This window comes from Onychostruthus taczanowskii, unplaced genomic scaffold (genome assembly GCF_017590055.1).
Source record: "Onychostruthus taczanowskii isolate IOZ18803 unplaced genomic scaffold, ASM1759005v1 scaffold6, whole genome shotgun sequence".
Lineage (NCBI taxonomy): Eukaryota > Metazoa > Chordata > Aves > Passeriformes > Passeridae > Onychostruthus > Onychostruthus taczanowskii.
This window is the reverse complement of record NW_024503679.1, coordinates 15,287,045-15,311,665: the sequence shown is the minus strand read 5'-3', so window position 1 is coordinate 15,311,665 and position 24,621 is coordinate 15,287,045. Positions and strand designations below refer to the sequence as shown.

The window sequence follows — 24,621 nt, the reverse complement described above, 5'->3', positions numbered from 1 at the left end:
AGTGACGGTTCACGAGTCTGAGATGGTGAGGGCTTGGGGCTCAGCACAGAAATAAATGCGGTTTACTGGGAAAAGCAAAGGTGAAAAAATCATCAATTAAAGGTCTGAGCTGCACTTACAGAAGTTCAGAACAAACAAATATTTTCTATTGCCAAACATTTCAGTCACCACATAGGTGCCCCCTTGGTGAGAAGCTGAGCCTGCAGGGACACAGCTCATTAGCTGGAGACTGGAGGTGACTGAAGGGACAAACACCCCGACGCACGAATGTTTTCCGGCACAGACAAGAGGTTAAAATGTGCTGAATATTCCCTTGGTGCAGCTGCTCCAGCCCCCCTGTGCTGCCCTGCCCTGGTGCCCTGGGTACTTACACAAGAGAGCTGAGGGCTGCGGGACGGAGGTGGTGCTGCTGCCAGGCAGACACCTGCCCCAGGGACAGCATTCCTGGGGAGTTAAACCCCTGCAGGGCAGACAGGTCTGCGCTAGTCAAGGAGTAATCTAAGAGGGAAAAACAAATAAACAGCAAAATAATGTACAGGGGGGTTTATAGATATAACATACATATACACATAAACACAAAGACAAAGGCTTTCTGCCCAAAACAAATAAAGGCAGCTGATCCAAAGGAATCCAAACGTGAAAACTCTTGGAGTCTGGGAGCAATCCTGCCAAGCTCACAGGGAGCTTAACAGAACAGAAGCCTCCAAACGAAAAATTTTTGCATCCTGCTTTCAGGTCCTCCATGTTGCTGTCTGGGAGCTTGTTCCAAACCCACAGGTACAACACATTAATGCAGTGTATACACAGAGCTGTGCACCTTACAGGCCTCAGGAGTCCCAGCTGATCCCAGCAGGTGAAGCTTCTTGGGCTGCCTTTTTGTTTCATTTCTTCTCACTGAAACTCTGAAAACCCTCACATGTATTTCTGCACAGCTTCAGAAAGGTTTCATCCCAAGATGACTGACCCAAAAAGCCCCTTTAATTGAATTTAAAAAATAAAGAAAAAATAACAACTATGCAGCCCCTGCAGTGACCCAGACATGCACTGAGCCTGCCAAGCAGCCAGGCCTCCACAGCTGCCCAGTGCAGCCCAGGCACACCCTGGGATGGATGTGCTGGGCTGATGGGATTTGTCAGAGCAGACCTGAAGGGAACACTGATAGGAATCCAGTTCCCATGTAATTTTTTTCCACTGCAATTACAGCTTTTATGACCATGGACAATTAACTTCTGACACTTCAGACAGAATGTGTCTGGTGACAGGGCTTTGAGGAGGTATTTTTCCAAAGAGCACACATGTCACTACACAATTAGCTGCATTATTAATTCCCTAAATAATGACGTATCTGCTGGCAGTGACAGGAGGACACCCCTGCTGCAGGAGTGACCTGATGTGAGATGTACACACCACAGAAACCATCACTGATGTGACCCCCACAGGCAGCACTGGAAGTTTGTAGCTCTGCAAAACAACTGACCTGAAGCCAGGAATTCATGGCTTGGTGTGCTCTGCTCAGGTGTCAATTACTAATTAACTGATTGCAGGGAGTTTTAATATTTTTTTAAATGCCTGGACTGTTTTAGAATAGTAATTCAGTTAGTTCTGGCCCTTCCTCCAACAATCTACAGAATACCAAAACAGATTATATAAAATAGGGTAATTGTGGAAAACTGATATCCAACATTTTAATTAAGGATCCAAGAGCTGAAGCTATCCCTTCCAGTCCTGAAAAAAACAACCTTATCAATCCAGAAAAATAATTAAGGTATTTAAATTTTATCTTAGTCCTTGAATTGCAAAACTGAAATTGTGCTGTAAGTGGTGACTACCCTGAGATTCCCCAGGCAACAATTTGGTTTCAACATCAAATTTCTTCCTGCAAATCCCCTGAAAGGTTCAATCTAATAGAAATCATTCTAAAGTGTGTGAAAACCATGAAAGGCTAAAAGCTTTGCACAAATTATTTGCATTTTCAAAGAAAATGGGCTGGAGTTTAAAATCACACCTCAGCACTTGTCCATTACGTAGCACATCAGCTCCCATTGCCTTTGCTGCTTCCTGAGATTCCAGCCCCTCTCAGCTTTTGGTGTTTCAGCCAGCAGCTCACAGGTTATTCTGTGTTGCTCCCTGAAGCAGCATCCTGGACAGAAGGGATGTGCCAGGTGAGGCTCCTCTGAGCAGGGAGGTTTGCTTTGAACAGCCACTGAACACAAGAGCTGAAACACCTCTGGGGCAAGAGCCAAACCAAGGCCTGCATGTCCAGCTACTCACACTTCAGCTGATCACCCAAAGCAAGCCCCTGCTCTGCCCGTGGGGCTGCTCCTGCAGCCCAACTTCTGCCTCCCTGCTTCAGACTTCACCCTCTCAGGGCAGCTGTGCTTGCATCGACTCCAACAACTGCGCTGGAGCTGCTGCAGGGAAATACAGCCCCTGGCTGAGGGGTGTGGGGAGAGCAGGGTCCCAGCACAGCCCCTGGCTGAGGGGTGTGGGGAGAGCAGGGTCCCAGCACAGCCCCTGGCTGAGGGGTGACATCGGTGACAATCCCTCTCTGTGCACATTCCTGGCTGCTGCACTGCCCAGGGCACAGAGAGGGGCTCAGGGCACTGCCAGCTAATGAGCTCATTAACACAAAAAGATACAAGAGGATGTGAGGTGCTCGGCTGGCTAAACTAAAACTGCAGTGAAGACTTTCAAAGCTAAGAGTGGAGAAATTGTGTAAAATCCCATCTTTAGAGATGTGGAATTCCACCAAAGCCCTGGTGGATGCTGGACAACCCTTTTGGTGAAGAAATTTTCCCCAATATCCAACCTAAACCTCCCCTTGTGCAACTTGAGGCTGCAGTTGCCTCATGTTCCATCACTTATTACTTGACTTTCATGAACTACTTTCCCAACCAGCAAACCACTCATCACTTTTACATTACCAAATGCCTTACATCACACCCAGCTTGGACAGAAAGTAGTTTTAAGGTCCTGCAGACAATGAAAGTATTTGAAGAACAGAAGTACTGAAGGATCAGCTATTGCTTAAACGTGAGGCACTCCAGTTCCCGGTGGGATTGCTACAGGCTCAGTTTTGATCAGTAAGAGCCTTCATTTGAACTGAAGAGGAAAACAAAGTCAGGTGTTACAGAAATGTGAATTTCCTGGGCTTCTGATTCCCGTGGGCGCAGTCCCAGCGCTGACCCCAGCTGTGGAGGCCAGTGGGCCAGGAGGGAACAGAATCCACACAGCTCCCCTGGAGGGAGAACCCCTCAGGCAGCCTTTGTTAGGGTGAGAAGAACTCTTCTCCCAGCAAGCCCCGCTGCTGCACGTAGATGTCAGGTATCCTACTGGTCCTTCCCCTCTGCTCCGCCCCTGCGCCCTCATCCCATTCGCTCTGCTGTTCTGTCCCACCCCTCAGATCCCTTTTAGACCCCTGCTTTCCCTGCCCCAGGAGCCCTTCATCCCTGGACCCTTTTGAGGAAGCAGCTCAAAGAAGCTCTGCTTGGAGCCCCACAGGCAGAGCCCGTCTCTCCTGGTGCACTGCCCGGGTCCCAGGAGAGCTGAGAGCAGCCGGAGTGAGCCCCGCCTGTGCCCCCGGGCTCCCCTTACCGGTGCTGGGGGTGCTGTCCCAGGTGGCCGTGTACACCAGCCCCTGCGGGGGCAGGCTCGGAGTCGTCACCGACAGCACGGGGGTGGCCAGGGGCTGCGTGGACTGAGAACTGCTTATCCTTTGGGTGTTCTGCAAGGCATGGAAACAACAAACCTCGTGAGACCAGGGAGGACAACAGGAAATGCAGTGCCAGTGTAACAGAGCATGGCATCCCAGCGTGCTGCTCTGCTGCATCTCTGAGTTAGGAACACATCCTTTTTGTCAGGATTGGTTTTCTAAAAAAAGCTAAAATATTTCAAGACAACCAACACGATCTTGGCAAACTGAAATGAAAAATTAATTGAAGGCTCACTGGGCCGCTTCCCAAGCATGCAGATTTCAACAGTGTTAGTGTTGTAGGACACACAAAAATTAATGCAATTTCTTAGGGATACACACAACAATTCTCAGAAGTTCTTAAGTGATTTAAGAGTTTTGAGTCTTATTTTTAAAGAGGTTTTAGTGCAGATGGTGAGGTGCAGTTCCACCAGAAGAGATTCTCCCACTTCACAGTTGTTTATCCAATTTTCCAAATTTCAGCTGCCAGTTTTGACACTGTGCTGACTACACCTGTCCTGAAAGGAACACAGAGATCTTCTAAATTTGTGTTGATAAGACTTCAGTGATAAAATAATCTTGCTGTTCCCATGGTTCCTGAGAAACTGAGAGAGTACTTGTTATAATGCAGATATGTTTCCAAGCAAATGACACTGGAGTTCACAAAGAGCAATGGTGCTTTTCTGCAGGGAAAATAGCTAAACTAGATTGTCTCAGATAATTCAACTGTGGGCACAATTTGGCTTTTTAATAACAGTCTTTCTTTCCTATATACTGGAATGAACATCTGCAGCAAACGTATCGCTCAGAATAAGCTCTAACCAAATTTGCTGGTTAGAAAATTAATTAAACACTGTGGTGAACAGCACCAGACAGCAAAGCTGCTGCCACAGAATGTTCTGCTCTCCACGGTGGTAACTGCAAATCTTCCTGAAAAATATAAGTTCAACACCATTTGGCCATGACAAATACTGTCAAGAACAGAAAATGCTAGGGTTTTATTTTTCAAGAACAGATATTTACTTTTATCTGCAGAATTCTTAGAAGTAGTAGCAGTTTCTACGCCCTGTGTTTCTACAAGGAGCTGGGTTTCAATCTGCTGGAAATACATTTTCTTAAAGCAAACTTCTATCTCTGAAAAAATATTTGCTACAAAAGGAGCAGTTTCTCATCTCTTTGGTAGGGATCCATTTCATAACTTTACAAGACTGAAGTTACTACTCCTTTCCCTTACTTCAGACACAGGTATTTCAGGATCTGCAGCACTTAAATTTTTTCTCCACTCTAATCTTGAGAGAACGAGCAGCATTAAAAATGCATCATTCCCTTAAAAATATCAGAATGAGCAGGTACAGAAATGGGGCTGTGTTCAATTTTAAGCTTAAATTTATGAAGATTAATTGAGGGTTATCAATCTTGTATCTTTCCCATTTAAAGAAAGAAATATATATCACAGCTCCCATATTAAAATTAGCCACAGCTGTCACTGGCTGCCAGCTTCTGATCTCTCTTGTGTCTGGCTGCTCTTGAATTCCCACCTTTGAGCCTCCCAAGGATTTGGGGGCTCTTTGGCATTTGCTGCCAAACACACACACTGGCTGATGTTCCCACTCTGCTTCAGAGCTCCCAGGTTTCAAAGCTCCCAGAGAAAGTCCCTCTGATTTTCTGTAATTGATCCCTTTAAATCACTTACGTACTTCTGAAAATCTCCCCTAGACCAAGTTTATCTGGCATAAAGAGATGTTATTAGAGCAGATTTTTGTGTCTGTCAGGAATTGACCTTTCTCCAAAGCTTTCTTGGATGGCTGCCTATAAAGTTGGGATTACTGCATAATGGAAAAGTAAAGAGGAATATACTGGGAAACAATCCAGACCAAAGGATTTCCTCATGGGATTTTTTTTTTGAGTGGCTAATAAAGGTGGTTTTCTGAGGTAAATTCTTTCTGAATATAATTCTTGGAACACTCAGCCCACAAAGACACTAAGCAATACTTAGATGAGCCCAATATTTGTTGTCCTTGCATGACAAATTTCAGGAATTTTTTTTTTATCTTTTTAACTGGTGCAAATGTATCAGGAAGAATTCAGTATCTTTATTTCATGCTCTGCTGTAGTTGGTAGCTGCTTTTCACATTCAGTGCTCAGCTCCAGCCACACAGAGCGAGCGTTCACAGCTGGGATCTGGAGCTGCTTCCCAACTCAGGCATTAGCAGCAGACAGAACCTGCAGGTGCAGCCTGTGTTTCGTTGTTGCCACGTTTGAGGCAGACCCTGCACCTTTCCTTTGTGCTCCTGTCAGAGCTGCTCCCGGTTCCAGCACTAGATGGCCCACGCCGCACACGGGATCCACGCGGCTCCTCTGCACCGGGCACGGGAATGCCCCAGGCCAAGGGCTTTCATCCCAATTCCAATTCCAATGATATCTGGTCAAGTGTTTTTACACAGAGATTTCCTTCTTGCACTGAAAACCAGACACTCCTCTCTGAAGGCAAGAGGAAAGTGGGAGAGCTCTTGCACTGCTCGATTAGCGAGACATCCCAGTAATGCTTCAAAACTTCAGTTTGAAATTCAGAAACCATTTTCCCTTACTTTTTAAATCTATTTCTCATGTTTAAGGTAAAAATCAACCAGCAGCATGCATTCATCAAGAAATTTATCTAAATCACTAAATTTTCCATGCTTTCATGCAATTAGAGCCTCATATTAGCAACAGGTCCATGTTCAACAACGTCAAGGTCTGCAATAGGTCGATTTATTTCTCTGTGATTCTCACACAGCATCTTCTGCCTGGTTTGTGCCACGGCAGCCAAACAATTTGAAATTTGCTCTAAAAATAAGTTACGAATTATTTTAGCCTTACGTTAATTTTCCAGACAGAATGCCAAATGTTAAAACCTTTGGGGAAAAAAAATAGAAAACACACAAATCCCAAGAGTTTCCTCTTAAAAGCAGAACGTCTTTCCACTGGAAAAAAAGGTAGAATTATTCATTTGCAATTCTCTGTTCCTTTTGGTAAACAGGGAACACCCCTGTGGTTTGATAATCTCACGCAGGATGAAATAATTCTAACCTCCAAAAAGGTGACCTCACCAGCAATGATGTCATCTCCTTGAAAGGAAGAGAAGTAACACAGGGCTGGTGTTACAATCTGAAGAACTTCACAAGTGAAGCCACTTCCTAAAAATATTCCAATAATTTAGGGGATAGGAAGTGATTATTTGTATTTCATACAGAAGGCAGTACACATCCTATACACATGGACAGTTACTTTGTAAGGCTCTTTTCCAATGTTCCCTCCAAGAAAAACAGAAACATTTTCAGGAAAAAAAATTAGAAGTTTACAAATGGCAAGCACTGACTTTGAACATGTTTTCAACTTGAATTGGTCGGGTTTTTAGTTTGATAAAACAAATGTATTTTTGTCTGCTACCAAGGGAACACTGGAATTATTTAAAATATGTAATGAAACTACAGTTAAAAAGCTGTAGTGAAAGACATTTCCAGCATCTTGCTGTCTCTCAGCAAACAGCAGCCCAAACTCACCAACTCCAATTCATCCTCCTCCGACTGTACTCAGCAAACAAGAGGGATAACACAGTTACTAAAAATAGCATTGCTTTCAAATGAAAGAAAAAGTCACGTTTGTACTTCAGAATTTTGATTCATTTTAATTAATAATGTGGATTTGCCACCTGATTCTGTAGATAATACTGCTAGAAATGTAATACTTCATGAAATTCGTGTCACATAAAACCTGCTGTACTGAGAGAACAATGGCTTTGGGGAAATTGGTGCAGCAAGAGCTTGGTGACCCCAAGGACACGGCTGCACACGTGGATGTGCAGCACGGCAGCCTCTGGCTGCACTGATCCAATAAACCAGCTCAGCAACAAAGTACTTGCCACGTACAACCATCATTCCATGCCAGCATCTACTCTGAAATCTCCTAATTCCCCCCAAAAACACAGACAAACCCAAAGCTGAATAGGATGCTGTTCTTCACAATACAACATTAAACAGGTGCTGTGCACCACTAACATCAGAACTGCATTACTGCTTCTATTTCTAATTAAAAGTGTAATTGTCACTGTAATGATCAGCCAGTGTACTTCCTATCTCTTCTACACTTCAGTATTCCTAAAAAACCTTTTTTTTTCCAAGAATCATTACTCTGAGGCTAATTATAGCTTTTGTTACTTGGATTAATTTGGCATTATTCATCATGAGTACCAGTAACAAATGTAAGCACTTGTTGTAGCTTAAAGACAAATAGGAATTATACAGAGAGTACTTGTGTTGTTTATATCCTGCTCCTCCTGGTCATGGCCCATTCTTCCATATACAGAAAACATCCACAGAGACACTGAAAATTTCTACATGGCAGCAAAAATCTAGGACCAAAGGATCTGGCCAAGTAAATTAAAGGAAAAACAGAGCAACACTTCCTGCAAGACCTGTTCTGGGCTGGAGGCCGTGGTTGCCTCATGGCTGACACGAAACCCGTGTGCTATTCCCAGCCTGGCTGGACAAACCCTGGTGCCCAGATGCCAGAGAGCAGAGCAGCACTGCAGAGCGCCTCGGTGCCCTTTGGTGGCCCCGCTGAAGACACGAGAGCCCCGAGGACAGGCAAGGTCACGTTCCAGGGTGCCACATCACAGCAGTGCTGCTCTCAGCCCTTCCTCACCACAGAAGCTGCACTTCACATCCCACAGCCATTACGACCCAGGAAAAACAGGTACAAAATGTGCTTTAGGGCACATTAATAGAGCTCACATCACCAATACGATCAGCCATTCCTCCACGGAATAATGGATAACCTTTTTAAAACCCACATCCTCCAAACCACCGGAGTTCTCAGTACCAAGTCAGAGGGATGTCAGATCAAAACACCCCAGCCCTGTCTCTATGATTGTGCTCTTACCACATTCAGGTCAGACTGCTGTTTTACAGCTGTAAAAACTCCTTACAAGCTGAACTTCTCCCCACGTCACAATCTGCACTTCTGATTTTCATCAGTGGCATTTCAGAACACAAACACCCCTCTGTTCCTGTACCCTATGCTAAGCAGGTGAGACAGTTTCTCCCTATGCATGTGGGCAGAACAGCCCATTTCCACGAAGCCAGACCCAGAACTTGAAATGTTTTAACTCACCAGTGGTGGCATCATGCCCTTGCTGGAGGGTGGGATGACGACGCGGAGGTCGGGTTTGCGGTTGTTCATGCCAAGGTTTCCTCCTCCTGGTGGAGGTGGGGACTTTGTAGGCATGACTTTGCCTAGGCCATTCCCACCACCACTGGTACCAAGTAGACTTGGTGAAGCTCGGGAATTCACAAACCCATTTCCTGAAAGAGGAAAAACAAATGGACCGTAAGACTGAGCAGAAGGACAATACAAAATTTTGGTGCTCATGTACCAGTTATGAAATATTTATTTCGTAAAACTTCCGATAACAAACTTCCCACAAGGGGCTGAGTATTGAACAATTGAACAAACACAAACCACTCTGGCCAGAGGATCAATATGGAAAGGGAATATCACTTCAAGGGCACGCTGTGGCAGCTTAAACGCTGAGAAGAGCAAATTGCCAAAGAACTATTTCTAATAACATCCGTTGTGTTGACTTTGCCCTTTGAAGCTCCTCCAGGCTGAGCCTGCAGAAAAGTGAGGGTTTTGCACAACCCCACTTGGTCCCCACCCCCACAGAGAGTGCATGCACTACACTGAATTGCTGCCTGTGAGAACAAAAGATCAGCTCTTAAAGTCTCTTTTTCTAAAATTTATTCTTCATACACCTCCAAGAGGTGTAGGACTAATTTCAGTATCAATATTTACTGTATAATTATTACATATAGCAACAGTGAGGGGAACAAATCCTTTCCTTTCAAATTCATTCCAGATATCCACATCATTTATGCCCATAGGTTTATTTAACAAAGCCTTTATCTTACTCCTGATACTCATTTTAAGTGGAATTGGACAAGCCAAAGCCCACAGGTCCAGGATTCAGCACTGAAATCTCCAAGAGTTGAATACGCTCAAGGCAGAGGCCTCAGCTTACACTCAGAACTGACCAGAAAACAGCACCAAGGCAGAAAATCAGTGAAGTGCCCAGTATTCTATTTTCCCATCCTGACAGAAGCACCAATCATATTAACCAAAATATGCTTCTCAGAAAAAAATTTAAAGCCACATTCCAATCACAGAATCATATTTATAGCAACAATTCCCAAAATACACAAACCTTATTCAGCTGCAAACAGAAAAAAAGTTGTTAAGGAGAATTTTGCAACAGGGAACCCCATAGTTCACCCTACAGAACCTGTGTGTGTGTGTGTATAAATAAACACAATTCATAGTAAGATTCTGTTTGCACTAACACTGCAGGTCTGAAAGCAGCTTTTATAGGCACAATCAGGGAAAAGTCTGTGAGACAAAGTTCACTGTGTGGGAAATTCTCTCTTAATCGCCCATAGCGCCACGCTGGCATGAATTTTGCATTATTATTCTAATTTGAATAGGCCCCTATGCCCAATCCAATTTATTGCATTAAATACATATTAATCTAAAAGCAATTAAAATAAGAAAGTTGTCAGTGTCACATTCTACCTTCTTTAGCAACATTTTTAATGCCTTTAAAAGCACAGCAAGAAGGAAGAACAGCAACATCTCTCAGCAAGGGCAAAAATCTTCATGGAGGTGCCTGGTACTACCAAGATACTCAGCCAGGGCACACTGAGAACCTCGATGGGAATTCACCAGGATGCTGTGAGGAGGCCTCCTCTGGATTTACTCACTATGTGGATTTCCCACTGGGCCAAAAGCCTGACCATACATGGATGATATGATATGTCCCTTGAGTTTTCCAAGGTTAACAGAGCAAGGAGGAGTCATTCTAATTTAGTACTTTTCTGAAGTATTTGCATAGGAGGTATGGGAATATGACTTTTAACTCAGAACTTATGGGGGAAAGAAGGAACACAGCAGAAAGTAAAGTTTTAATGTCAGCATTCTTCCTTCTGCATTAAAAACCATAGCAAAAACTGATTTTGTGATTAAAGGATCTACATTCCTCAGCAGAAAACAGCACAATTTATTCAGATGATTCTAGGTTAGAGATAAAATTTAGGTGGTTGAAAAGTTGGGCTGGAGCTGAGAATCCACACTAGAGCTAAATATACTCTTGACTGGTAGGAGAAAACTCTCCACAGCTGGGTCACATGGAAAAACCAACAAGCCAAAAGAAGAAATTTAGTTCTGTGCTACCCTTAAGGTTCCTGAAACGGAGACGGTTTTCGTAGAATCTTGATTTTGTTAACACAGTTATGCATCAATTCCTATCCATTATAAATGAGAGCAGCATGAGCTACAGCCAGCCTGCAGAGATTGAGAGACATCCTACACAATGGACAGGGTAAAAATTAAATGGATTTGCAAACACTCTAGGGAGGAAAAATACCAGAAAATGGCATCATTTTCACCAAATTATATCTGAAACTTTGTTGTGGCACCTCCCATTTTCAGCAAAAATGCCAGAGCATTTAAAGACCTTACTGTTACAACAGAAGTAAAGTCTGGGCTTGAATGCAACAATAAATAACAATTTTATTACTCACTGGGGCTGTCAGTGTCACCTTTCCATGGCAGGGCTGTGAGTTCTGAGCAGTTTAAGTTGCACAACAATGGCACTCTGTACAAACAGTGGGGTTCTGTACACTTTGGGCCATCCTATGATAGCATTTCCTGTCCTCCGGTTCAAGTATTTCGGTAGCCCGTGTGTTAAATCTGGACAGTGTCTCTCTTCCACACCCAATCCAGTCATTTCCTGAGCCCTTATTCCAAGGCTCTGCCAATCCTTCAGAAACATTTCATGCTTTTAGTGGTGCTGTCAAAAACAACAAACTCTCTGCCACTGCCTGCTCTGCGCAGTATCAGGCGGCAGCAGGCAGAGTCAAAGCATTTCTTCTGACAAAAGGCTGAGCACTTCTCAAAAGGAGTGTTTAGAATATATTAAAATGGGAGAAACAGTAATAAAAAATATCCTAAGTGTGCAATACTATGGGTATGAATCCAATAGCAGCCCTTTGTGATAAAGAGCTGGCACTGAACACTGAGCAAACACTGGAGAGTCTGTATCGATCACCTGAAGGATCATATGCTGGGGCTGCAGTAAGAGTGCAGAATATTCATTTTTAGTATGAAACTTCAAGCCTTTTTCCCTTTAATAATCTAATAAGAAAATCAAATTACCAGTTAAGAGTGAAAGGATAACTAAATGTGTGGTATTTCTTAGAGCAAGGTCAGGAGCCAGAAAAAGATAATGAGTACAGGATGATGCAACTACACAGCCCTTTGCCAAACCGAGGCCTTAATAACCCCATAAATTCTACTTACTATTTCATATAATACAGAAATTGTTTCTACCCTACCCGCTATAGATCTTCCCCAAAGACAATACTTTATGTTTAAAAATGTTTTCAAACTGGAAATCGAAACAGAATATAAAATCCTACATATGTGTAAAAATACAACCGTTTTTACTTCCGAAGGAAGAGTTTTATTTAACTCTAACTCCTTAAAACAGACGTGAAAGCATGTGCAAAACAGTCCTTTGGAAAACAGACACCAATGCAAATATAAGCTCTCAATTATATGAATCATAATTTAATTAGATTTGATGATAACAAAACCTGCCAACGTACATTAGCTTACTTCTTGTTTAGTCAGAAAGTGTTTACTTTTGAAGCAACTTCTTTTCTGAAGTGAAATGTTACAACCCACCCATGATACCAACTGGATATTCTGCCTTCAGAGACATAATACAGCTTAATCTCATTTACTGTCCTGCAGCCCAAGACACAGCATTCAATTACATGAGCCAGACTCATATTTCACTATATAAATCACATCAGCTGAAACAATGAACACACGTGGCTGGAAAGTACTCCATGTACTTATTACTACTCAAGGAATAAATTACAGGCATTGATGCCATTAATCTTTCTTTTTTGGTAATTTTTTTGGGGTGTTTTTTTGGTGGTTTTTTTTTGTTCATTGCAGAGAAAGACAGAACACAATTATACACGGTTTTGGAATAATAGTGGGGAAGCAGCTAAGCCATGTAAGATTGAGCAAAAGTAAGGATTGTAGTAAATAAATATTTACATCATAAAAGCCAACAGACGTCACACAATTAGAAGCAAACTGAAAATTGTGTTTGCAACAAGCCATTGATTCACGAGGCATCAGGAGGCCAGATAAGATCTACTGGAGGAAAACATTTACATGAAGAACCTTGGGCAGGGGGACATATTGCAAGCAAAACCAACAATAGCATTTCTGTGTGCATTAGTTGCTCAATCTGTTTACTTTGGGGTTAGTATGACAGATTCAAGTGCAAATTAAAAACAGCATATGCCATTCCTGCCATTTTCAGCTCTGTACAGCACTCACTGCTGATTCCACTATTGTTTCAAAAAGCTCCAGTTCTATATTAGCTTTGGAAAGAACTGACTGTAGAATCTCAAGGCATCTGAAATAAATGTATTTCTACTGATCTTTACAAATCAATACCTCATATAATACTACAATGAGAACTAAAATATACCTTTGATAGTATTATACGGTCTTGAAACATGTCTAACATATAAGATTTATGCTTCTAAGGCAGTACTTTAGATATTAAAAGGCAGCAAAAAAGAAATACACATGACTAAATGTCAAGGGAATGCTTAGTCATGTTACAGAACTTTAAAAAGAGTTCATTTCCCAGGTTGTTGGAAATTTTCTTTTGCCTACAGCTACATAAAAGGAGAAAGAATTTTCAAGGATATTTAGAATTTAAAGGGGTGGTTATTATTCAGAATACAATAGCAAATCAAAATAAAGGCATATTGCTTCTGTATCTGAGTGAAACTACCAACAGCAACGGGACGTCCTTTAGGTCTTCTGTCAATTAGACAGATTACAGTTAATGACATCAGTTTACTTCCTAAACTTGCTGATTTCTGTGTGTCTATGCAAAGCCAATGTAAAGAGTGGCAAAGAAAGGAGGAGAGAAATGACATGTTTACAATAACCTGGGATGTGGCAGTGTATCCCGGGCAAGGGGACATTATGTAAATGCTGAGACTTACTTTAACCCAGCTGGGAGATTAATAATTTGTTCTCTGTATGGCAAATTCTAACCAGAACTGTCATGTACCTCTCAGTAAATCAGAAATTTTGTTAAGATAACAAACACATACAGCAAGATATGAAATTTCAACTGAAACCACGGGCAGTTCAGGGGCTGAACTGACCTCATGTCATGCAGATGGGTGGTTTCCAAGACGAAAGAGCTACAGTAAAAAAAAAAAAAATCAAATACTTTCTCTCTTCTTGCCAGCACATTTTTTATGCAGATTTCAGCCACTCACTTCTTGTGAGCTGATTTAATCAGAGAGATGGATGGATCAGCCTTTGTTACATGCTGACAATGTCCAGCAAAGGAAAAGGCTCAGCTCACACCCTGTGGAACAGCTGCTCTGCAGCCCACTCCCAGAACTCCCTTTCCTTCAGGAGAGCTGGGAAGCTGCAGCAGTGAACAGGCTGGACTCGTGTTCCTCAGGGATGCCTGAGTCCTTTCCCTGGAGGAGGGGAACCCTGGCTGCTGTACTGACCTGTGTCCTGCCAGAGATCAGAGCAAGGCAAACCACGATGCCCTGACAAACTGACAGCACGGCAGGAACCTCTGTGTGCTGCACTTCACAGCAGGTGAACAAACATTCTCAAGTCAGAAATCTTTCCATACAGCTGGGAAGTGAGCAGCTCTGACTAGGGAAAGCCTGGGACTGCTCCTGCCTGTCACACTGAAGAGGAAGCACAGACCTGAAATAGCCCAGGAGTGCACAGCCTGACGTAGGAACATGCTCTCAAGGTTTATTACAGCTGCTTTCCTAAGGTGGTCCTGCCCCACAGGGCCAAGGCTTGCAGCTGATGCAGGTTAATGGGCTGGCAAGGGGACACTGTGGAAATGTCAGAGTGGGGCAGAGGCAGAAGAAAGCTGCTTTCCTAAGGAAGATGCTGGTAGCATCAATGCAGAACATTTGCCTGAAACTGCAAGAGGTGTTTTTCAGGAGTCAGTTGGACACCCCTGCTGGGGTGTCTCTCATTTCACACACCAAACTCGACTAGAAAGGTGTGCACAGAGAGCCCTTCTGTTATTGAAGCCTCTGGTGCACTCCAGATCGCTGCAGATTCAGACTTGTGCAAAACCAAGCCCAGAGATTCTTTTATCCTCACACACACACAAAAAGCTTCCCCCATCAGCCAAGCCCTGAAGACAAAGGGAACCATTTACAGGTGTGGCTATTCCCAGTTCTGTCTTGATCCCTTTCTGGCAATCCAAGCAGTTTACAGGTGTGTGCAAGCTGTCAGTGGCACCTCTGCAAAACCCCTCCTCGGGCCAGGATAAAAGACCACACATGATCTACACTGACTCTTAGTAGAGATCCAACAGTTCACAAGACACAGTTTTTCCAGCAGATATACCCTTCAGTTCTGCCCCAAAGAAAATCAGTATTCCTGAGGTTACTTCACATTCTCAGAACCTGAAGATTAGTGAGGACATTAGAAAAGATACAGGTCTGGAACAAAGAGGAGAAATTCAGTACTCAAGCAGACCAGATCTTTTTAATCAATTCTCCTGATGGTAAATATGCAAGAGGAAAGAAAATTTCTTTTTCTTTTTTTCTTCTTTTCCAAAGATTAACTGTGTCCATAATCTGCATAATTGATCAGAAAGGCTATTTCACTGACACAGAAATAGACAGACAGAAAATATTGCGTCTTTGTGAAATCATAACCTTCATTTTTGGAAGCTTCCACTTCCAAAAATTCCTTAAGAGTCCCCTGGGACTAGGAAGAACTTAGGTCTCAAGGTTTATGGATTTCATGCAGCCTTGGCAATGAAAACCAGCTCAGGTCCTTGGCATGCTTCTGGCTCAACACCACACATGAAAGGTGTGGAAGAAAAAGTAGAGACTGAGTAACTGTGGTGGTACTTTTGAGCTTTTCTGATTCTCAGGATCCTCAGGGATGGCACAAGGTCACTGCAAGTGCATTTCACTGGGAACCTGTGGATGCTTCATGGGATGATGCCAATCTACTGGAACACAGCAAAGCAGAACTCATGGCAAACTGGAATGTCATCCCATCCATCCATCCACCATTCCATCCATCCGTCCATCATCCATCCAACTGTCCATCCATCCATCCACCCATCCATCCGTCCACCCACCCATCCACCATTCCTTCCATCCATCCATCCATCCATCCATCCATCCATCCATCCATCCATCCATCCATCCATCCATCCATCCATAAGCCAAAGAAACTCTCCCCTGTATCTGGGCACGTGAGGCTCTACTTTGCCTCAAGTGCTCTCCCCATCCTGGTGAGGTGAGACTCCTGGAGCACGTTTGATGCCCATCACAAATTGAACAGGGTTTAACATTGACCAGGAGAAGCAAGATCATCAATGATCTAGCTCAGTAACATTTGATCTAATTAACAGAAAAAATAAATTAGCTCTGTAGCAAACTCCATTATAATGCTGGACATTTTTTCCCCTCTCAAAACTGGTATATTTGCCAAGTAAAAATTTTCAGCAAATGTTTTTTATGTGGTGGGTAGAATTTTAAAAATATTACAAAATGAAAATGCTTTTTCAGAGTTATGACAGCTGCATGTGAAGTAAGCTCTCAGTATTATAAAGTGATCACAAAATTTTCTGTTCTGGATATAAAAAACCACCTACCAATCTTTGCTACAACATGCAGATATTTTTACTCAAAGTTATTTTCCACAGAAAAACTGTTAAGTTGGCAGATTGACTGCTAAAGCAAATCATTTCCATTCCAATCAAGTTACACAGGACTTGAGAAAAGGACTTGTGTGAACTCAATATGAGCCATTTTATGCAACATCTTTGTTTGAACTGGGTCCCAAATAAGCAAGATAACCTTTACTTGCTTGTTACTAAGAGATAAAGGCATGTAAGTGTCTTTCAAGAAAATGAGAACAAAACCTCAGATTCCCAAGAACTTCACAATATTGAAGAAGATGGAGTTTTCCTTTATTTATTTGTAAGAGAATATATGGGAATATGGATATGCCAGTACTCCATCTTTACCTCTGACATCACTCCTATAAATTGTGAGCTGCAAATCTGGCACGTGACCTTTCACTAAATCCACAGGAGAATTCTCCATTCCTGAGAAGTTTAAAAAAAAAACCAAACCTGGAAGCTAAAAGCAGAAAATAATTTTTTTAAGTGAATTCTAGAATAAATGCAGCAAGAAACTAAAACCATTATTGTCTGCAGACATAATTAACATGAGATACATTTCAACAGCAGCTGTCAAGCTCAAGTTGACAGCAGATTTAGTCAATCTGGTTACGTACGATTTCTTGATTGTGGCTGTAATTGAGAAGGTTCCTGTGCACCTGTCAATAGTTACGAAGTTTTTATGCCATAACTTACAGCAAGTGGAGCTCTGACAACTTTGGGTACCCCTCTAATTCAGCATTCTGGTGTTAACCAGGTATTTGAGTTTCACTAGAGGTACTTAAAGATGTTCCCCTGTTCTTGTACAGTCACAACTCTCACTTGCATGACAAACCTTTCTAGAAGTGAGTGGGTATATGTATAACATCTTGGGTGTGATGTTCTGCAAAGTAAGAGATAAGTGATGCATTTTGACTTTTTACATAAACTATTAATAAATGCAAGGAGGAAAACATTTTACTGCATTAAATATGTCCCCCAAGCTGCTGTAACTGGGCATTTCTAGAGTTTGATACCCTATAGCAAGCACTGTAACCACTGTTTTATTTGCTTATTGAAGGAAGGAGTCTTAGATCTGAAGCTGCTCTTAATAAAGCCTGATTTGGGAAAAGAGGCCTGAAACAGCCTGATAATAAACTTATTTAGTCTGACTTGAAAAATTCTATGGCAATCAACAACTGACCTCTACAGTTTCTAAAAATAGTCACCTTTTTTCAACTGAGGAAGCTTCCTCCATTTAAAATCTTGCTTACCTGATGGAAACCACTCTTTAATATTTCATATCTTTGCTGCACATAGCCAAGGAGTGGAAAAAGAGTGGAAAGTCAATCCTGTGCTTTCAGCCTGGGAGAGTTGAAGCATTTTTTATTCATCAATTCAATTGCCTGACTTGATGTTCTAAGAACTTTTTCCCAGCTGCCACACTAAGTAGCCAGTGGGCAAACACTGAAAGGTCAACAGTTGCTTCTCTAATTCCATGCTATGAACACTTCCCAAGGGGAGTTGGGTGTGTTTGCAAAACTGACCTTCAGCCAGCACGGCTTCCAGAGGCACAGGAGGAATGTGACCAAAGTGGGTGAGCTGTCATTTATTTTGTCTGTCTGTGGCACGACACATTTCAGTGGCTGCCCTCTATCAGAGTGCTGAATTTTGTTTAGGAAGACAAAATATTATTGAAATGAAAAAGTGCTATCATATATTTTTAATGAAGGCCAAAAAATACTGTGGATTCAATTTTTTGGCGAGATCTCTAATTTGTTTTCAAAAGAAATTCTGATCACCATCCAAAACTAAGACAGATCCCAGCTATCAGTTTCCAAGATTTATTGCTTTCTTCATGTAATTGCTAGAAAATGATTAGCAAGATACACATGGCAATACAAACAATACAGTCTGTATTTGCTTCATTCTGATTGGCACCACAACCAGCATCAAACATCCAGGACCTGCAAATACTGAAGTTGAGAACTGAGCTGAGCTGCCTTTAGTGCAATAGTTCAGATTTGGCAAACGTAAGATGTTTTTAGAATGCTGCAATTACACCTGTATAGAAACACAAAAGCAGCAGCACGCTACTACTGAAAACCACTAAAATAAAAAAGGCAAATATTACTGAAGTGGAAAGGGCACAGCAGTAAAAAGTTAAATGCCTGATAATAATTTATAAAACTTGACAATAACAGTGCAGCTAGAAAAATTACGACCTTTGTTCTCCCACAGCCACTTTTTCCAAAGAGTCAAAATAAAAAATTGCTTTTGAATAACTGAGAAACTGAAACCACGAGACTATTTTTTATAACAAAGACACTGCACTTACCCACTGGACTGGTACCAGCTCCATTTGGCACTGAGAGATCAGTTGTCCCCAGCATTCCACCTAATCAAAAATAAGCCACAGCATTAAACTGACTTGCCCCATTACAGAATCGTGGAATTCTGTACGTCAAAACTTCAGCTGTGCAAACGCACTGACACCACTGAGAACTTGTTACTTGGGAGGGCTCCTGTGGGCTCTGGCAGGGGTGCCTGGCTGTGGAGGAGGGCAGCAGCAGCAGCAGCAGAGCTCACCTGCGTTGCCGGCGCTGGGCGGTCTCTGCGGCGCCCCGGGGGACACGTTGCGGTGCAGGGTGCTCTGGGGCGGGGACAGCATGGTGGTGTCCGTGAGCGAGGAGCTGGCAGCCAGGGATGGGGACACCAGGGAGCTCCCGGGGTTGCTGTAGGTTAAAGTGTTGGGATTGGACACCGGAACCGTCACCGACATGGAGAAGTTCTGGGCAGGCAAGCCGGGCTGCGGGAGAGAAGACGAGGAACAACAGGACAACGCTGTTAGCATCAACTGTGTTTGCAGAAAGAGCACATGAGAAACATTCTGTCACAGCAGTTTGTTGGGTTTTATTAAAGTTAATTCTGTTAGTTTTTAAACTCTATTAAGTGTACAGTTTTAAAACACCCATTTGTTGTAAAGAATGGTGTTAAATTCTTATACATCACATAATTACAGTTCCAAAGAATTACTCAAACTTCTCAAATATGTAAAGTTCAAACAGAGAAAACTAAAAGTATTCGTATGAATTCACAAGTTTATAAAAACAACAAATTTAACAGTTAATTCGGATTATTACAAAGCAATGACAAGCTAAACATGTCTACAAATCAATGAATTGTTGTACCTTCAAAATGTAAGCATGAACATGCACGTTTCAAACAGTCATCACGCAAACAAGAACAAGTTAGTAATAACATTTCCTAGTGATAACTTTGCCAATATATTGCTTCTAATCTCTAACACTTTGTTTTTTCAACAGATAAAAAAATAAACAGATCTTTAGAAAATCACAAAGTTCAATAATTTGAATTTAAACATTTCAGGCTCCCCAAACCCCTGCTTGAATAACCAATCCATCTTTTTCGCAAATCTAATGTTTTAAATTCTAGTTTTTACAGTATTATTTAAAAGGCAACTGTTTTTCTGCAGCATATATGTTTGTTATTCAACAGCTATTGAATCAAAAGCTGAGCTGCCTGCCCATCTATGGTACTCATTTGGTCATGACTAACTTCTTTGGCCTTTGTCTCATTCCTATCCTTTGACAGTGATGAGTTTCTGAAACAAAAGGGACTATTTTTTTTTCACAACTCTCATAATTACTGGAAACAAAACCATGACAGGTACAATTTAAGGACAAAAACCCAGCAGTATTTATTGACAGAATAGAGAGATGATAGCTGTGATTAAGGGGTCAAAGGTAAATGACCAACACACATGACCTAGCAAGTACACTTGAAAAAATGCAATTTCATCATATGTAGCTTAAAAATCACTTAGAATGATACTTCTGCATGAAAAGTTAGAAAATACAAGAAATAAAACAATAACTATACTAATTAAAAGAGCAGAATATATTCTCTACAAGAAACAAGATCTCTTACTAGTGAGAGCCAACAACAATGTCCCTACTGAAGTATTCTAAGAATAATCATCAATTTTTGGCACAGATGGAAGGAAAAATTAATGAAGCAGAAAAACACAAAGCTAGCAAATCATTTACAGTATCTAACCAATGACAAACCCTGCTGGTGCTTGTTTTCAGGGGAAACTACTCTAAATTACTCAGTATCTACCAAAAACAGGGTGTTTTTACACAGCACACTGTCAAGCAGCTCCAACTAAACTGGAAATACCTGAAGTATGCTGAACACACAGCTGGAACGTTTTTTCTGTAGGTTTCTCAATACAGAACCAATAAGTGACAGCCTCCCCCCAACACCTTACAATCAAGGCTGTCTGCTCATCTATGGTGCTCATTTGGTTACGAGTGAATTCTTCACGCTTTGCCTCATTCCTATCCTTTCACAGCAATGAGTGCTCAAGAACAAGAGAAACTGTGTTCTTATACAGCCCCAGAAGTACTGGAAACAGAAACATAATTGGTCGAATTTGAGTTACAAATACAGAGCTGTAGAGCTAAAAAATAATGTTGCTCTTTTTATTTACACCGATGTCCACACAGACATTTGGGCTGTTCACCAAAAACCCATTTAGCTGTAACACACTGAGAGATGAGGTCTGGAGATGTCTCAACACAGAAATGTCAGATATCAAAACAGAGAAAACCCAAAATATATTGGCTTTATTCAAGCATAACAGAAGTGATGCTGGGTGTCATGACTGTCAGTTTGCTGTTCAGTCCCCAGAGATCTCTCAGGCTCTGAACGATGAAATGATTTCCGATATCAGCAGTCATTTGGAGACACTACTCAAGTGCCCCAGGGTCTGTGCAGATTAACCCACCCAGTTCATCTCCTTTAATTGCTGCAAGATTTGCATTCTTAAAATATTCAAAGGCTGTGGCAGAGCCCTGTATTCGTTTTCTTAGAAAATACTTAGTAATACTCAACACTAACTGATTTTTGTAGGTGGAAATTAAATGTCATCATGAACACCTCCACAAAAAACATGCAACATTTCCACTCCTTTTATCCCCAAACTGAAGTTCTGGAGCCAAGTGACTTATGGCTGCACACTGGGTTGGCACTTGGGAGAAAATTTTCAAATATCCTTCAGTGTTCAAGGAAGTATCTGCTGGAATTTCAGACGAGCAATCTTTTGAGGCTCTCATTCTGTAGCAGCCTTGATTTTAAATATCTAAATAACTTTCTACGTCCAGACTTGACCAAAATAAATTCTAATGGTTAGATGACAGAATTAATCCAATTCTATTTGCCTGCTTGTCACATACTGTAAAATCTTAATCACCAGACAGATGAAGACCTACAAGATGTAAATAAATGATCCTACATCCCACAACAAAAACCTATCTTGGTAAATATATTTTAGGTAGGATTAGGTAATGCAGTAGGCTCCTGAAATTTTGAAATGTTGTCTTATGTTCCAAAGGCATGAAAAACTGGGAGTGCAAAACCCAAGCTAGAGATGATTTTTCTTATTCTTTACAATAAAATGTATTTTGACAAGACCAGATATCACAACCTCATTTTTTCTCAGAAGTCCTTTTCCCTTCTCAAGCCATTACATCCTCTTGTCTTTGACGTGGCTTTCAGTGGTAAGCATACACCATGAAAATTCTCATGCATGTAAGAGAAGCACAAACCATACTTTAGTACTCACTGCGATTTTATGATTCCGCATCATATTATCAAACTCTTCATTAATTTTTTTATATTTTTCTTCTGTATGTGGCGTGAGCACATATGAAGTGTCAGGGTCCGGGCTGTCGCACCCTCTGTGTTCCTTCTTGTTCAGAGCCTAAATAATGAAGTTAATAAAAAGGATCAACAAATAAAAAGTAGAGATAAAATAAAAGTACTTACAGGGCCTCGCTTGAAAATAAAATCACTATCTTCATTTAGTTTGCTGAATCTGTCCTCCGATAGTGGACTGTGCTCAAAGTAATCGTCAGCATCAGGGCTCTCACAACCATTAAGGCCTTTCTTTCTTAAGGTCTGAAATACAATTGGAAAATTCACATACAAATCATACTAACTTGCCAAGAAGTTTTGTACACTACTGAATCATTCAGAGCCCCTGAAACTACATTAAACTTTCACAGACAAAAGTCACTGTGCAACAGACAGAATCAGTCTTTCAAGATAGTGGCAAAGTACACAAAGAAAAAAGGTTCACCCAGGTGCCATCTCACAGGTCACTTCCCCCTGCAACCACTTCATCTCCCAGCACTGCATGCAAAATCATTTTTAGACACTGGCTGATGGAGAGAAGTTGCCTGACAAGGAACATTGAAGCTTGTGGCAAAGGAGTTCATGTATTAACTGGTAATTAAAAGCCAGTTTACTGGATCTTTAATGAATTGACTTTAGCATCCCAATTTTAATATTCACATTTTAAAGAGCATACAGTTATATTCTGACAAACACTGTGGCTAAAATTCTCATCCAGTTAAATAACTGCAGGACATTAATATCTGTAACATTCGATCTCAAAAGTTGACAAAGACAGGATCTTCCTGTCATCCTGCACGATAACAAGAACTGCAAAAAAGAAATTACATAATGCCTCTCTAAAATGACTTCGTTTGCTAAATATAAGCTTTTTCAGAGTCCTTCAGACTAACTTTATGGAGCTACTTCCTGTTTTCAGATGGAGAACTCACATCAACATCCCCTGGAAAAAAAAAAGCAAGCTTGTCTACGATCCAGCCATTAAAGAAAGGATGTGAAACTACAGGTCTCGTGACCAAATTACAAGATATATTTGTATTTCTTATTTTTCTTTTTCATCCTATTACACAATCAGACGTTTTTCTCTGCAAGCTCTAATTTATAACAAAACAATATTTAAAGCATTTCCTGTGAAAAACATCTTTAATTTTTTTTAAAGTTTCAAAACAAAAGCAATAAAAATTTTAAACAGATATATGTTATTCGTACATAAAGCAGCAGTAGGACTACACAGGCATGAGGGAGTTGCATACTTCCTTTCTGTCAGAAATTATCTATATTCCATGAATTTTACATTAAAACCCCTAAAGATCAGAAATCTGTAAGCTGACGTTTCCAGCACCATAAAAAACCCCATGTTTTCCTATAGAAGCAATTTCCATTACACACTGAAATTCCGATTTACAAAACATTTTAGCTCGTAGTATTCAGCATTTTTTTACTGTCAACTGATTTTAATACCATAAAAAATACATACGACTTCCTCACTATTCATATATATGCAAAATCCAGCTTATTTCTACCGCAGTTTGAAAGCAGGAATTGAAAATCCAATTCGCCGCCTGAAATTCTTTAATATCACAGTTCACCATAAGCTGCAATTCCTTCTCAAGTTTCCTGGCTTGCTCCATGTATCCCACACAGTATCTGGAACTCCCACAAAAATGTAATCACTAAATCAGCATATGGGGAAAACAGGTGTAGGCTCCTCCAGCACCTGTCACAGCTCCGACGCCGCTCCTCCAACCAATAGTCGGACACGTAAATGGACTTGGCCATACAAGGGCCGGCTGCTCGGCCTCTCAAGGTCGGAGCCTGTTATCCCTCTCGCAGCCCTTCCTAACAAGTCAGCCTGCCAGTCTGCTACACTTTGATATCAGCAGGGAAAATGTTAACGCTGTGTAATCTGGATTACGCTTAACCCCTGCAGCCCGCGGCGCTCTGGAAATAGAACCCAAATGTCTTTAGACGCGTTGGGCGTCGGCGCGCGGTGCCCGGCGCACGATGACAGAGCTGCACGGAGGCTCTGCAAAGAAAGGGCTGCAAGACATGCACACACAGAGTGCTGCTCCTGTGCAAACACACCGAGGCAATTGAAGTCTTGCAGCAAGGGAGCTTCAGCAGAGCTCCTTTCAATAGTCTAAAGCAATCCGGTGAAAGCTTTTAAATGTAATGCCGCCAGTTCACCTTCCCCCAACGGTAAATTATCCTCCTTCGATTTAAACAAAAAGGAAGAGATTTAAACGTAAAAATGCCTCCTTCCTCTCAGTGACTGTGTGTCACTTTTGCTAACAATGGGGTTAACTCTGCTTTGACTCATGAGGAAGGAAAATGCCTCAGTATCTCCCGTTTCAGGCTCTGGAAACCGTCACTCCAGATGGGGTTCCTGTCATTGTGGAGGGAT

At 41.7% G+C, this 24,621-nt stretch overlaps 1 protein-coding gene across 6 annotated transcripts in view; it reads right to left on the bottom strand.

The window, feature by feature from the left end:
* The window catches only part of MEF2A (myocyte enhancer factor 2A), an 80,862-nt gene that overhangs the window by 3,756 nt on the left and 52,485 nt on the right, over window positions 1-24,621 (bottom strand). For 2 of the 6 annotated variants that reach the window (XM_041418761.1, XM_041418762.1), the window contains exons 4-10: window positions 22,147-22,284; window positions 19,086-19,305; window positions 18,835-18,894; window positions 8,843-9,033; window positions 7,234-7,257; window positions 3,595-3,724; window positions 372-498 (exon numbers count right to left, since the gene is read on the bottom strand). In XM_041418761.1, coding sequence (XP_041274695.1) covers window positions 372-498; window positions 3,595-3,724; window positions 7,234-7,257; window positions 8,843-9,033; window positions 18,835-18,894; window positions 19,086-19,305; window positions 22,147-22,284 — 890 coding nt within the window. Of the gene's footprint in view, window positions 1-371; window positions 499-3,594; window positions 3,725-7,233; window positions 7,258-8,842; window positions 9,034-18,834; window positions 18,895-19,085; window positions 19,306-22,146; window positions 22,285-22,349; window positions 22,482-24,621 lie in introns of all 6 variants that reach the window. The other 4 variants (XM_041418766.1, XM_041418763.1, XM_041418765.1 and 1 more) reach the window with 4 other exon arrangements.